At 32.8% G+C, this 15,322-nt stretch overlaps 1 protein-coding gene across 1 annotated transcript; it reads left to right on the forward strand.

Annotated features, from left to right (window-relative positions):
- Positions 1-1,775: 1,775 nt before the first annotated feature.
- LOC142356567 (uncharacterized) lies at positions 1,776-15,104 on the forward strand (the record flags this gene model as incomplete). The annotated part of the gene is made up of 5 exons (XM_075408440.1): positions 1,776-1,988; positions 6,016-6,844; positions 7,551-7,641; positions 13,148-13,622; positions 14,768-15,104. Coding segments are annotated over exons 2-5 (1,549 nt in total), but the record flags the coding sequence as incomplete, so codon positions are not given.
- Between the last annotated feature and the right edge of the window lie 218 nt (positions 15,105-15,322).

Genomic DNA, 15,322 nt, shown 5'->3' on the forward strand with positions numbered 1-15,322 from the left:
CAGATGTGTTAACAACTAGATTTAAGGAAAAGCACATTTTCAGGTGTAAACAATCTCAAAACGTGCTTTTTAAGCAAAAGTTACATAATTTTTATCTTCTTTAAAATTTCTGTCAGTTTTTGCACACTGTCTCTATTTGCATCTAACATTTTAGGGGTCCTTTAAACAAATAGGGGTCCTTTTTGAAAACAATTTTTGGATAGAATTTTTCACGTTTCGGCTTCGTAGTGTTTTGAAAAAGAAATAAAAACTTTAAGAACTGAAAAAGAAGAGATGTTTATTTGGCCGTTCGAAAACTCTTTGTTTTTTTATATGACGAATTTCAATATCAATAAATTGTTTAGTGGTTTCATTTTAAAAAATATCTCAAAGACTGGAAAAGATCAATTCAAAGTATATTTTTGTTAATCAGTGAAATGAAAATTTTTTTTCTAATTTTCAAAATAAATATGGTTTTCAACCTGACGAATATTGGAAACTCTAAATTCTGTATTTTCTGAATTGCTTTTTAAAAGAGGAGGTTTCTTCAAACGATCTGCTCCGACAATATAAGGAACATAGCTGGCAGATTGTCAGAAAATAACCGCAATAGCTTCGTAGATATGCAGTCTAAAAAAACAGTAAAAAAGATCGACCAAAAAATTCGTCTTTTCATTGAAGACTAATTTGTTATATTTTGAATAAAAATCTGTACAAAATTTTACTGCCTCTATTAGCTGCTCTTAAATAACCTTCCACACACACCCATTTGACTTTATCTTTTTGAGTTAAAGTAAAAAAAAGTCAAGAGGAATGTCAACTGTGACCAAAAATTTAATCACGCGAATGAAAAAAAGAACTCGCTCTAATAAGAGCGAAAAATGACGTCACACACGCACTTCAGTTGAAATTGCATGAGCGAATGATTAAAAAGCAGATTTGAGGTGGTTGTGACGTCATATGGTTGTAACAAAAATTGCGACGGACGAAATAAAAAACCAAGAGAAGGCCAAAAAGAGCCCCGGCTATCGCTGTTTGGCTATTAAAAACAATTGAATAAGATACGGACCCAATTCTATCTTCAATGATCCATACTGAATTTGGTCAACTTGATGTTCATTCCAGGAAAACCATTTTTTGTCTCCCGGTTTTGAAAATGCTGAAAATTCTGATGAAATGAAAGAAAAGATTGCAAAAACAGCTTTAGAATTCAGAAAAAAACAGTTTTTCTCTGCTTTGATTTTACTTTTTCGATGTTTTTTTGCAATTTTGATAGTTATAAACTGCCTGAAGTCTTCTGTTCTCTAAGCAAAACTGCAGAACTGTTTCAACAGGGAGAAATGAAGTAAAATTTTAGACAATTTGTTCAGATAAATTAACAAAATAATTGATTTTTTTGAAATGTTTGGTCATTTTAATAACCAAAATTGTAAACTTTAGGCTTCAAATTACTCCTGAAAATCTAATCTACCTTTAATTTAACAAAATTTACTTTAAGTGTTTCTGTTCGTTTTATACTAAATTTCAACGCAATCTGTCACCCTCCAGTTTTTTGTTTGCTTTTGGATTTTTCCTATGACCCTCGAAGTTTCAAAATTAGATCTTGTGAGCTAGAAGATGGTTTTTATCTTCTTTCTCTATGAATCAAAAAGTGAAAAGTTGACTAAAGAAAAAAGTCAGCCTTGCATGTATTCGCCCATGCAAATTGCGTGGAAATTTGATTTGAACTTAAACCGTCAACAGCGTGAAATTCTCTCTGAGAAAGCGAATAATCATATAATAATCACAAGAGAGTCACGAGCTAATAAAACAACTCTTCTTTTGGCTAAATGCGAGCAATTTGCAAAAGAACGAAACGTTGAAAAAATTCTGCTTTTTTACGACCACAGTGGAATAGTGTTGCGAAGATATCTCGAAGACATCAAAAAATTAAGTTGATACTTCTTCTCTTTACGGGGACCAAGTTTGAAGTTAAGCGCATTGAGGATTTTGATTCAACGGTTTCTACCGTAATAAACTTGATTTTTCCCCTTTAATAGAATTAAAACAACTATAAATAACAATGAACAAAATGGCTCATGCGGCAAATATGCATTATTTATTGTCAGAGAAACCGTTAGGAGTATCCGAAATCAATTTAAATGTATTTGTCTTTTTCGGCAGTCAAAAAAAAAAACCCCTTAGCACATTATAAAAAAATAAGTGTAGCGCAATTTGAAGGACACAAACACAAACAAACCATACAAACAAAGACACACACATTAGACTCACAAAGAAAATCACATAGAAACAAACATAAAAAAGCATGAAAATATTTTTCTGCAAGCCATCTTTACTCAGAGTTTGTCACAGTCAACTAGGTTTTCTGTTGTCGCTTTTTTATGTATAAATAGATGTGGGCTGGTTGAGGCAATTTTTTCGTTAACTGTATTTTTACTTTATACTTTGATGTCATTTTTTATGTCTCATGAGCATAAAAAAAAGAATGTTTTTAAAACTCTTAAACATGTGTTACCACAGATTAGCAAAACTGATGTTTAGTTTTAGAAAAATTTAATGCTGAATTTTGTAAGAAATAACATACAATACCACATACAAAACTTTATGTACAGTCGCATTTATATGTACAAACACACAAGCATACGCCCACATACACACAACAAGGGGAAAAATTTAAAAAAAAAACTGGAAAAAAAACATTTTTTTGTTTTTTTTCGTTAACTGATTGTCACCCATGGATCACCTCCTTATTGTATGTCTTTTTTGTATTATTTGGAAAACTAAATGTGGACTTTTCGAGGTAATTGTATCGGTGTTTGTTAAGAAGATACTGCAATTCGTAGTCAATTTTATTCTCAATTTTTTTTCAAAACCTAGCAGTTGTGCAGCCATTTATGTTTCATAAGTTATTGTGAAACAAGATTTGTAACAAATATTCAGCAATTTTTCCATTTTGTTCATATAGTTTTCGCCATCTACCTTTATTTGTGTCTTACGTTTGAACTCACGCTCTCAGACTGAATTTCCTTTTCTCTTTAAACACACATCAAAAACGCACTTGAAATCATGGAATACACGCTAATGCATAGCTGCACCCTCGCAAGAGCGCTCACAAACACAAAAACACAAATAAAACGCAAACATCCAATATATATATATATATATATATATATATATATATATATATATATATATTTAAAATTTTGTCACCGTTCATGTCTTGCTTGTTTATTTATTAGTTTTAAAACTAGTTTTTAAAATGACATTACTGTTTGAAAAGAATTTTTGAAATTTGTTTTAAAAAGTTTGTCATTTTTATGTGTTTAATGAGCATAAAGGGTAATTTTTTTCAAAATATCGCAGATGTGTTAACAACTAGATCTACGAAAAAGCACAATTTCATGTGTTAACAATCTCAAAATGTGCTTTTTAAGCAAAAGTTATATAATTTTTATCTTCTTTAAGATTTCTTTCAGTTTTTGCACACTGCCTCTATTTGCACCTAACGTTTTAGGGGTCCTTAAAAACTGTACCTATTAGTTTTGAAAACAGTTTTTTAATGGAATTTTTCACGTTTCGGCTTCGTAGTGATTTGAAAAAGTATTAAAAACTTTTTTAAGAACTGAAAAAGAAGAGATGTTTATTTGGCCGTTCGAAAACTCTTTGTTTTTTATATGACGAATTTCAATATCAATAAATTGTTTAGTGGTTTCATTTTAAAAAATATCTCAAAGACTGGAAAAGATCAATTCAAAGTATATTTTTGTTGCTCAAGGAAATGAATTTTTTTTTCTAATTTTCAAAATTAATATGGTTTTCAACCTGACGAATATTAGAAACTCTAAACTCTGTATTTTATGTATTGCTTTTTAGAAGAGGAGGTTTCTTCAAACGATCGGCTCCGACAATATAAGGAACATAGCTGGCAGATTGTCAGAAAATAACCGCAATAGCGTCGTTGATATGCAGTCTAAAAAATAGTAAAAAAGATCGACCAAAAGATTCGTCTTTTCATTGAAGACTAATTTGTTATATTTTGAATAAAAATCTGTACAAAATTTTACTGCCTCTATTAGCTGCTCTTAAATAACCTTCCACACACACCCATTTGACTTTATCTTTTTGAGTTAAAGTAAAAAAAGTCAATTTCAAAGTGGGGAAGTCATTTTTGAGTGTGAGGAATGTCAACTGTGACCAAAAATTTAATCACGCGAATGAACAAAAGAACTCGCTCTACTAAGAGCGAAAAATGACGTCACAAACGCACTTCAGTTGAAATTGCGTGAGCGAATGATTAAAAAGCAGATTTGAAGTGGTTGTGACGTCATATGGTTGTAACAAAAATTGCGACGGACGAAATAAAAAACCAGGAGAAGGTCAATAAGAGCCCCAGCTATCGCTGTGTGGCTACTAAAAATAATTGAAGAAGATACGGACCCAGTTCTATCTTCAATGATCCACACTGACTTTGGTTAACTTGATGTTCATTCCAGGAAAACCATTTTTTGTCTCCCGGTTTTGAAAATGCTGAAAATTCTGATGAAATGAAAGAAAAGATTGCAAAAACAGCTTTAGAATTCAGAAAAAAACAGTTTTTCTCTGCTTTAATTTTAATTTTTCGATGTTTTTTTTGCTATTTTGATAGTTATAAACTGCCTGAAGTCTTCTGTTCTCTAAGCAAAAACTGCTCAACTGTTTCAACAGGGAGAAATGAAGTAAAATTTTAGACAATTTTTTCTGATAAAATGACAAGGTAATTGATTTTTTGAATTATTTGGTCATTTTAATAGCCAAAATCGTAAACCTTTTGGTTTCAAATTACTCCTGACAATCTAATCTCCCTTTAATTTAACTAAATTCACTTTAAGTTTTTCTGTTCGTTTTATACTACATTTCAACGCAATCTGTCACCCTCCAGCTTTTTTTTGCTTTTGGATGAAGTTCAAAATTCGATCCTGTGAGCTACAAGATAGTTTTTATCTTTTTTCTCTACGAAACAAAAAGTGAAAATTTGACTAAAGAATAAAGTCAGCCTCGCATGTAATCGCCCATTAAAAAATTATGGAACAATAAAATATCTTTGATTGGCAATCCTGTGCGCTGACCGATAGCTTGCATTAGTGGGTTAATGTCGCATTGGAGTCGTTACAAACTTGTGGCTTTAGGAAAACCAAATGTTTTTAAAATAGCATGACTAAACTGAAGCTGTAGGGCAAATAGCAAATTAGAGAAATTTTCAGCAAAAAAAATCACGCAAATTTTGCGTCTAAAAAATGAGGAGCATTACCAAACTGAAGCGAAGATTCGACTTTTTAAGGCTGAACAATAGAACCTTTCAAACTATGTTTCAAAAAGAAAATTGCATTTTAATCTTACCTTGATATTATGTTTACTGACTTCTGATAAAACTAATCTAATTGAAACGATCGAAGCTTTTGAATATAGATTTTTAGATCGTGCACTGCTTACCAAATAAAGTGTTTCTTTTTATTGTTTAGCAATGACTCATATTCTCTCCACCGGTTGGGATATAATTAAAAATCTGGAAAACATTCAAAAAAAGGCCTCTTGATCAACTGATACTCTATTCTGAAGTTTTTGTGACTTAAAGCATAAATCAGCTCGGCTATTTTCTGGGTGCTGCATAAAATAAAAGGAAATAATGGAACTGCATATTATTAAAAAAAAGGTTTCTCAAAAAAAATTACATAGCTGAAAAAGTCTTCAAATCATATCTTGACTCCTAAATATTCAATTGAGAATGTTATAGAAATGTTTTACCGAGCACTTTGAGTCTGATTTTTAAAGCATAATACTGTAGGGCAACGAATTTTAAAAGCTATGAAGAAAATTGTTTTTAGTTGCCTTCGATCTTGCCATGAATTGATATAATTAAATGCATTTTGAATTAACATATGAATACATATAACTAAAAACTAATGAATTGGAATTTTGCCAAAAAAGAGACAGATGATTCCTTCACCGCTATAGAAATGCAAGAGATTATTTATGATAAAAATCAAGTTAATTAACAAGGAGACAAATTTGAATCGTACTGTCGTGCTGGTCAACGAATTGAGGTCCAACAACAACAGGAGGTTTAAGTGGGAAAAGTTATCCAAATTTAAATACTGCTGGATTACATTAAGCGGCCATTACACACCAATTCATTCAACTTTAGCACAATTTCCTTCGAATTTCAAACATAGGCATCTGATAATGAGCCATCACGTTGACAATGGGAGCCAAGGGCTTCATCCAGTCTCTGAAAAAAGCAGTGATGTTTCATTCGCGACCGAAAAAGAGGTGAAAGATGCCAATCGAGATGTTAGATTTGACAAAACAGACATTTTGGGTGCTCCAAGGGCGATTGAAAAAACCGTACTTTTGGAAGCTGTGAAATTTCTTCTCGAAAAGGACATGTTAGATCCAATGAAAGAAGCGTTCGGCATAGAAGACACTCCAGATTTTCTGATCAATATTCTTGAAGTATTTGAAACAGACGCAAACACAACAGACACAAACAGGTTAAATATTCTGGAAAATATTCTTGAAGTATTGGACAAAACTGGCGTCCCAAGATTTCTTAAAGAAGAAATCGAAAAATTGATGAATGCTTCAATAGAAGAAATGGTTGAAACAATTGCTTCAAAAGAGATGGATCAGCTCAAGCAAACTACAAATGAAATTTATCCTAAAGTGAACGGCTCCTCTGTTCTATCGTGCAACACTGACTTAGGAGACTTCTCTAGGAAGCTAAATCAAAGAATTATGTCTGACAAAACGCGGTATCAACATTCAAAAGGCGGATTACACATAACAACGGACAACTCGCAAGACGTCATCGAGAGGAATGTTATCAAAGGTAAAATTCATTGGTGTCTTTTTGCCAAATCTATTATATGAGTTAAATCATAGGAGTAACAACTTCGAAATGTTGTTTCGAAAAGTTTTTAGTGTAATTTGAAATCAGATTCAATATCTACGAAGTTTCTCAGTGATTCAAAACTTCGCGGAATAATTTCTACAAATAGAGTTTTCCCAATATTTTTCTTTCGGGCATAATTTTTTTTTGCTGAAATATATGAATTTTCCTCCCAAGTTAGATTTGAGGGTGCAGAGTCGACATTGATGCAGAAAAAACAAATGCGTTTTAAGTGCGAAACAAACAAGCTGACTAAATTATCATGAATGTCAAAAGTACTAAAGAATGCCTAAATGAGATCAAAGCAAAGAAATGTGCAAGACGAGCTGAAACCTGATCATAGTTGATTGTCGTCTGGGTGGTCCTCGGATCATGACGATCTCGAAAACAAACATGCGAGAAAAAACAGGAATAATTAAATTTCAATAAATCCTTACCGTGCAATTTTGTCCTGTATTTTTGTTGAAGAACCAAAGTGACCAAATACCAGCGTCTTATTCATTTTAAAAAAACACTTAGACGGAGTGATTAATATACAATAACTAGATTAGGATAAATGTCAGTGGTCCAAAATACCATGCAAAACAACGCAGGTAACATCTATAAAGTTTTCTCTGTCTCTAAAAATTTTCCGATCCTGCTTCAGCGACTGAAGGGACAAGACAGACCCCTACTCCAGTTGTTATATCGGTCGGTGACGAACGGGCAACCAAATCTGTAATCGACAGTGCCACCGGGTAAGCATTTTCAACATAAAAAAATATGCAAAGTAATTTTTAGTTCGCTTTTTCAGTGATAAGTTATTTTTTTAATATATGTTAAATAATGTAACTAAAATGTTATTTTTGTTCAATGAGTATTTTTGGGCTGATGTTTCAATCGGAAGTCTTTCATTTTGACTTTTTTCACTTTTTTCGTGTGTGATCCCCTTTTCAAAATATTTCAGCAAAAAATCTTAATCAGCTACAACTATTGGGCTGCAGTAGCTTTTTTTCACAATTTTTTGTTCGACCACCGTGAGTTTGAAATCACGTTTTTGGGCCTCTTCTTGTAAACAATTTAATTTAGATTTTAATAATTACATGAATATATGAACTTCCGACTGCACTAATTTTGTTCAACTTTTTATTTCGCTATTTTTTCACCCAATTATGACGGATTATTTTGAGTGTTATTTCACCCAATTTGGAAAGCGATTAATTTCACACAATTTTGAGTGTGATTAATTTTGTTTTTTAAACTTTTTAGTTTACTTTAAACCTGATGCGTTTCGACCCTCATAAATTATTAAAAAGGTCAACTAATCGCTCTGACCTTTCCTTTGATGTTTTCGTTCCATTTTTTGTTTTTTTTTAACCAGAAACGAAGAAAAAATTGCTCGAACTGATCTGCATAGTTTTTCCTGCAAAGAGACAACATGAATGACGTTTTGATGCGGTACTCTTGTTTTCTGTGATTCAAAGATTTCGAATCGTATTGGTTTGGTGTGATTTTTAAAGATCTATTTACAGTTTTTTACTTTCTATGAAACTTTAAGTTTAAAGATCTGAAACTAGACTCTCCAAAAATCACTATTGAAAATTTTGAACTTGAGAAATTGTAGCCTTGTCTTGTCAAAATTTGCGGTTCTACAAAAACTTAGGCGCAGGAAACAAGTTACAGATCTAATTACCTTTTTTTTACAACAATTTTTGGATGCTAGCTGGTATTTTAAGGCGCTTGCTGCTTGATAATTTATTTGACATTTCCAAAATTTTTTTACCTTTCTTTTGTTGCAACGACTTCAATGAAGATGACCTTCACAACTTTAAACTGTAATTTTTTTATGACTCTTTTATGAGAATTTGGAACTGAGCTTTGCAGGAAAGTCACGTACACTAAAAGCAACTGGGCACCCTGTTATTTATTGAATGGGTGTTTTTTTGAAAATTTTCTCCAATAAATATGTCTGATAAATTTTACCTCAAAGGACTGATCGAACAAGAAAAATTATTTTGTATGAATCTTTTATATCGTTTACAGAATTGCACTAGTTGTCTTTTTTTATCTGTGAATTGTTTTTATGCGTTTTTTGATTTTTTGGAGAATAAACCTGTAATTGAAGAAACTTAACCAAACCGTTACATATTTTTGTTCCGACCACACTTGTGGGGGGAGGAAATATATACTAAAATGGGTTTTTCTTGTTCAGACAATTTTGGCTAATCAATATATTCATCGTAGAGAAATGTTAGTAGTATCATTAAAAAGCTCGTCCAGTGTAGAATTCTAAATTTAAAAGATTTTTTAGAGTCTTTTTTTCGAAGAGTTATTGAGGTTTAAAATTTTGTGTGAACGCGTCACGTGATATTTGGCATGATTTTGTTCACTTTTATTGGAATTTTCGTTCAAATTGAGATTTTTTCTTTAAAAATAGTAATTCAAATCCTCATTTCACGCCACAAAAAGAATCCATTTTGTGTTCCTAATAGACGAAAAGCAATAAAAATAACTAGTTCTGGTCTCATTGGGAAAGTTGCTATAAAAATATTGAGTTTTAATTGAGAGCTCCTTTTTTAGATAGCGTTTCAGATTTTTTCTGTTTTTTTAAGTCACCTAGAGGTTAGTCACTTTTCATATCGAAGTTCCGTCAATGAAAAACCTCATTCACAGACAAATGAAGCCCAGTGAACAAAAAAATTGTCTTCAAGGAATCGCGGATGTTTTTTTTTGTTTCGACTCCTGAGTTTTTGCAGCTTTAATTGAAATTTTGATTTTCTTTTTCAGGTTTTCCAAAAATCTTGCAGTCCTATGGCATCAACTCGTTGACTGGTGGTATAATAGGTTTCGTAATGATTGTTAATTGAACCTATCCAGTGCCTTAAATGGACAGCTAATGGCTATTAAGACATTGAAAATAAATTTTCGGAATTTCTTTTCAACATTAACCACTCTTAATTTTTTTTTCGTGAAATTTATGTTAGTCTCAGTAATAACCGGACCCCTTTACTTCCACGTGGAAACAAAATTAGTCCGATTAGCAGTTTAAACTTCTTACTATTGCTCATTTCTCTTCAATAACACAAGGTTTCAGAAAAATTTTTTCAAAAGATTTGGTGTTTTCTTATTATTTGCTCTTTTTGAAATCGTATCGCATTATCTTATTATTGATACCTCCCATTGGTTTAGATAATACGTTAACGGAATCAAGTTACCAGGGGAAAATATTTGGTTTCAATGGCCTCGACAATTTCTTCTCGCACTTTTCTACTGAATTTTTGGTTTTTGCCTAGAATTATTGTTTTTTTTTCACAGTGATAAGACTTATTGTGATGTTTTGTTGATTACCTATTCTTGAGAATCATGCTTGTCCTCCCATTGAAGCAGAGTTGAACAGAGTGTTTTTATTTAGATCCGTTCAAAACTATTGAATTTAAAGGCTGTGAAGAAATTAAAAATTCTTTTTCGATTTTTCTTTGGAACTTAACCGATCGTAAACGTATTTTCGTGATCTCTAGGTCGGTCTTAGTAGTGGCAGGACCCTTTTCTTTTCTATTTCAACCAAAATTTATCTTTTTAGCGGTTTTATTTTCTAACCATTGGTTTTATGACTTCGATGCACGAGTTTTCATAATTTTTTTTTTTCATTTTTGGGTATACTTTTTCGTTATTTTGATTACTTTTATTTTTCATCATTATTTTGATATTGATAGCTCCCAACTACTTAAAGAAGACGCCCAATAAGTCATAAATCATGTCTCAGAGAAAAGTTATGGTTTTTTGGTTTAAGTGGCCTCAAAAATTTCTTCTCGCACTTTTCTACTGAATTTTTGGTTTTTGCCTAAAATTATTGTTTTTTTTTCACAGTGATGAGAATTATTTTGATGTCTTGTTGATTACCTATTCTTGAAAATCATTTTTGTCTCCTCATTGAGGCATAGTTGAACAGAGTGTTTTTATTCTGATCCGTTCAAAACTATTGAATTTAAAGGCTTTGAAGGAATTAAAAACTCTTTTTCGAATTTTCTTTGGAACTTAACCAATTGTAAGCGTACTTTCGTGATCTCTAGGTCGTTATTAGTAGTGGCAGGACCTTTTTTTTCTATTTCAACCAATATTTATCTTGTTAGCGGTTTTATTTTCTAACCATTGGTTTTATGACTTCGATGCAAGTGTTTTCATAATTTTTTTTTTCAATTTTCGATATATTTTTTCGTTATTTTGATTACATTTATTTTTTCATCATTATTTTGATATTGATAGCTCCTAATCACTTAGAGAAGACGTTCAATGGATCATAAGTAATGTCTTCAGAGAAAAGTTTATGGTTTTTTGGTTTAAGTGGCCCTGAGACTTTCTTCTCGCACTTATTTACAGAAATTTTGGATTTTGCCTGTATCTGTTGTTGTTTTCATAGTCAGTGACTTGTTCTAATGCCTGACTGATGACTTCTGCATGACAAATAATGTTACCATCTGATCGAGGCATAGATTAGCGTATTATTTAGCGCATACATAATTTCCGTTGGAATACATTGAATTTATTGGCGTTGGTGCTACGGATTTTCTAAAAAGTTCTTTGTTTCAATGGTTTTGTTCATGTTGATTGATTTACGAAATCATATCATTAAAAAACAAGAAAACGTTTGCTATTAAGGAACTAATTTAAAATAGAAAAGTTTTCAATCAAAGATTCATTGTTTAATGGCTTTTCACTCGACACTTGTCTCGCTCAATTTTTTTTGGAATTTGCTATTTTTGCCTGTTTTTTTATTCTTTATGTGTCTGTAAAATGCTTACTGGTCTCATAAACTTTTAAATAGTTTTTGAATGAATGATGTTACCCGAAACTTATAGCGAATAGCTTTAAAGTTTGTGTTTTTAATTATTTTAAAATTTTCAAATTTTTCAGTTTTTTTTGTTCTTTTCGTCAACTTTTAACCTATTCTCAACATTGAGAGGGCCCATTCAATTTCTTGTCTTGTCAAAATTAACATGTCTACGGATATTATGTCGTAACTGATGTTTTGTTTGTTTGACAATATGCGTTTTCATTAGAGTTTTGTGAGCAGTCAATATTTGTGTTTCTTTTTCTCTTCTTTTAACATATTCGGAAAAAAACAGATACCAATGGTTTTCAAATGGAGCCTAAATGAACTTTTGCTTTTTTCATTATAATTTTTGCTGAATTAGTTTTATAAAAACAGAAATAAAAATTAATATTATTCAGATAATAGCAAATGATGTTAATGGCTTCAATCATTTGTGTTTTCGCAAATTGTTTGCATTTTTTTCAGTTTTTCGATGTCTTTAGTCCGTTCCCTTGGCTTATTATACCCAGAGCGAGGTTCCACAGTTTTCATAATGACTTAGTACTAAATTTATCCAGAATTATTTTGTTATAAGCGAATGATTTGTAAGACTTTTGAAATTATTTGATTTAAAAAATGTTGATTGATATTTGAGTTTCCCCCCCATTTTTCTTCTTTTCGTCGACTTGTTACCTAGTCTTTTTAAGGAAAAAGTCTATCTGCTCTATAGTTAGGAAAAGTAAATTTGTTAGTTATGGTTTAAACTGATAGCATTTTGACGTTGTTACTAGGTGCTTTTAATATTGGATATTGAGTTTTTGCATTGAGATTTTTGTTTTTGCTTATTTTGTTGTTTGTTTTTTTCCTGGTCTTTTTAATGACAGATCTCATGATTGTTGTAATGGGGCATGGCATTATGTAATTCAATTAGTAGTTAAGTTTGATAACTCAAACATCTATTTTGTTATCTCTGCATTTGGTTGACAATTAAGTCAAAAATGTAGATGAGCGCGGGTCGGAACATCATGTGCGAACGCACATTAACGAGCCTCCTTGTTATTGTTTTTCCGTCAAATTGATTACTTAATTACATCGTTAAATATAATATGATGATCAGTCCATCCCCTATTGAAATGACGTCGCAGCAGAAGTTTGTGGTATCGCTGGCCTAATCCTGATACTCTGAGATTAAATTTCCCCTTACGTGTATTAATTGCTCCGATATGGTTCCATAAGAACTCATTTCATGAATGAAATTCCTCTATTTTTGAAAAAGAATCGAAAATCTGCTTAAACTGCAATCCGAATATATTTATATTCATTATTGAAATCAAAATACACATGGAGCGCCAGAAATTTTCAGCATTAAAGTTTCTTATCACTTTTTTCTTCAAGCAAACGGGCACCTTAATGATTTTGTTTCGGAATCTTACAGATACATTTTTTAAATTCAGGTGTGATCTTTCGCAACCCAGGAATGAGATTAGTGTTCAAAAGATCAGTTCTTCCAGATTCAGATCATCGGTCATTCTATATGAAGCTCTAACGAAGAATTTGATTTTTCAATTCAGACGAGCAGATGGATTTGTGGAAGAATTTGGAGTTAATTTTCCATGCTACTCCATTTTGGGGGAGAAGAGAGTGCTTTTGGAGTTCTATTTTCCTGAGCAAGTTACACGATTATGGGGAAATGAATTCTTGCTCACACCTGTTTTGTTCATACACCAAGAAAGGCATGTGCCCTTTCTGCGAAAAGTGAAAGTGACCCTTCCCTTCGACAGCCGTTTGCTGAGAACAGGTGATAGCTTGGAGGTCGAAAATGTTAACACAAAGAAGAATGTTGTAGTTAAACAGGACCGCTTCGAGGTCGACTCCTTCTCATTTTCTCCAGTCGGAGCAGCTGGACTGCAGCCGGATAGTGGAACAAGAGTAAGCAAATTTCTGTTGCATTTCACGTCTTTTAGTTACAAATTTAAATCAGAGAAATTTTTGAAAAAAATATGTTTCAACCATAACGGTGTAAGAGCGAGTGACTACTTTTTAAGGGGGGGGGGGGGTGGGTGGTTTTTTAAATACGAAATGTAGAAAATATTTCCACCAGAGAAAATTTAAAATTAATGTCCTCCGCAAATTATGTCTCTTGTCTTATATTGGGTAAAAACGCGACAGAAGTGACGAAAAAAGCAACCAAGCATTCTGTTCCTCAGTAGCTAGCACTAGTGTTTGACCTAGTTTTCCCTATTGTATATCACTTGTTGGCATTGTTATATAGTAGAGCTGCAATTAGATAACTTTGAAGAAATTTTGTAACTAAAACAGTTTGACATTAAAGTAGAGTTAAAATTTTCAGGCATTTTTTGTTCTGGTCAAAAAACGTCTTAAATGACTCAGAATGGTTCAAGGATGTTTTAAATGATTCAGAAGTAGTGTGTTGGCAGCGTTTATCAATTGATATAACAAGGCATACAGACCCTAGTTAGGCGCCTTTTACAGCCTTAAAAGGCATAGACTTAGGGCTACTTATTTATGCGCGCGAATTCCACTTACTTAGTTCTCTCTAGTTAACCAACTGAGAAAAACACTGAAGATTAATTTCCCAGTGTAGTTAGCTATTAGAGTGAATAGTGTTAGGTACGCCGGTGTTAATTACATGAGAATAGAGCCTTCTCAGTCTTGATCGCTGCATAAAGTTGGAGAATACATTTTTGGTAATTTTGTCTGCTGTATCCATCCGGGTTTAGAAGTTTTGTCCAAACTGTGAATTGCAGCTGGAAATATCTGGAATCTGTTGGTCTCTGTCAGGTGAAGTAGGTGACTAGTGTCATCAGTAAATGGGCCACATGCTATCAATCGAGGAGCCAGTAAGGGTGCCAGTGACACATTATCCTGGCCAGTAAGCTCTTAACTGCTGTTGAGTTTTCCAGCTGTCTCTCGAAGTCATCTAAGGATCATCTAAAAGGATTATGAAACAAATATGTACCATAAATAGACCAAAATAACACAATAAAAGAGCTTTAGGTTTCTCTGGGAAATATCAGTCAAAACATTTCCCGGGACTCAGAGCTTTGTCTCAGAGTAGCAGAGACTGTGGGCCTAACGAAATGCCAGAGTTCGAAATCCGGACCACTATTCTGCTGTGGATAGTCGAGGACGAATTCGCGGACGTCTGCATTTCAATGCAGTTGCAATGCGATGCTATTGTTTCGGATTTCCCTCTCCTCTTGCTGTGGCTCTCTGTTTGCGGGTTTCTCCTAGACCCAGTCCCGATAAAGGAGATAAATTATTTGACCGTACATATATTCTGTGACGCCTCTCTCTACACTCCGAAAGCATCCATTTGGCACGAGTATTTACTGATGAGGAGACGCACAAAGGGGAACAAAGAGGAAATAGTTCCCGACAGCGTCGAAGGTCCTGAAATTTCCTTTGCAGTATTGCGGCTCGATTGTGTAAGATTAATTAATATAGTATGAGATACGATTTTCGTGTTGACAGACTGTAATGTCAAGGTGACGTCCATGAGGGGGCCTATGTTGTTGAAAAAATACTGCACAAACAAGTAATTGTGCATTGTGAGTATCATATCTGTATTGTTGACCCTGTGTGATTGGACACTGACGTCCAGCTGC

Source organism: Convolutriloba macropyga, unplaced genomic scaffold (genome assembly GCF_964194025.1).
Source record: "Convolutriloba macropyga unplaced genomic scaffold, txConMacr16.3 SCAFFOLD_2919, whole genome shotgun sequence".
NCBI classification, from domain to species: domain Eukaryota; kingdom Metazoa; phylum Xenacoelomorpha; order Acoela; family Convolutidae; genus Convolutriloba; species Convolutriloba macropyga.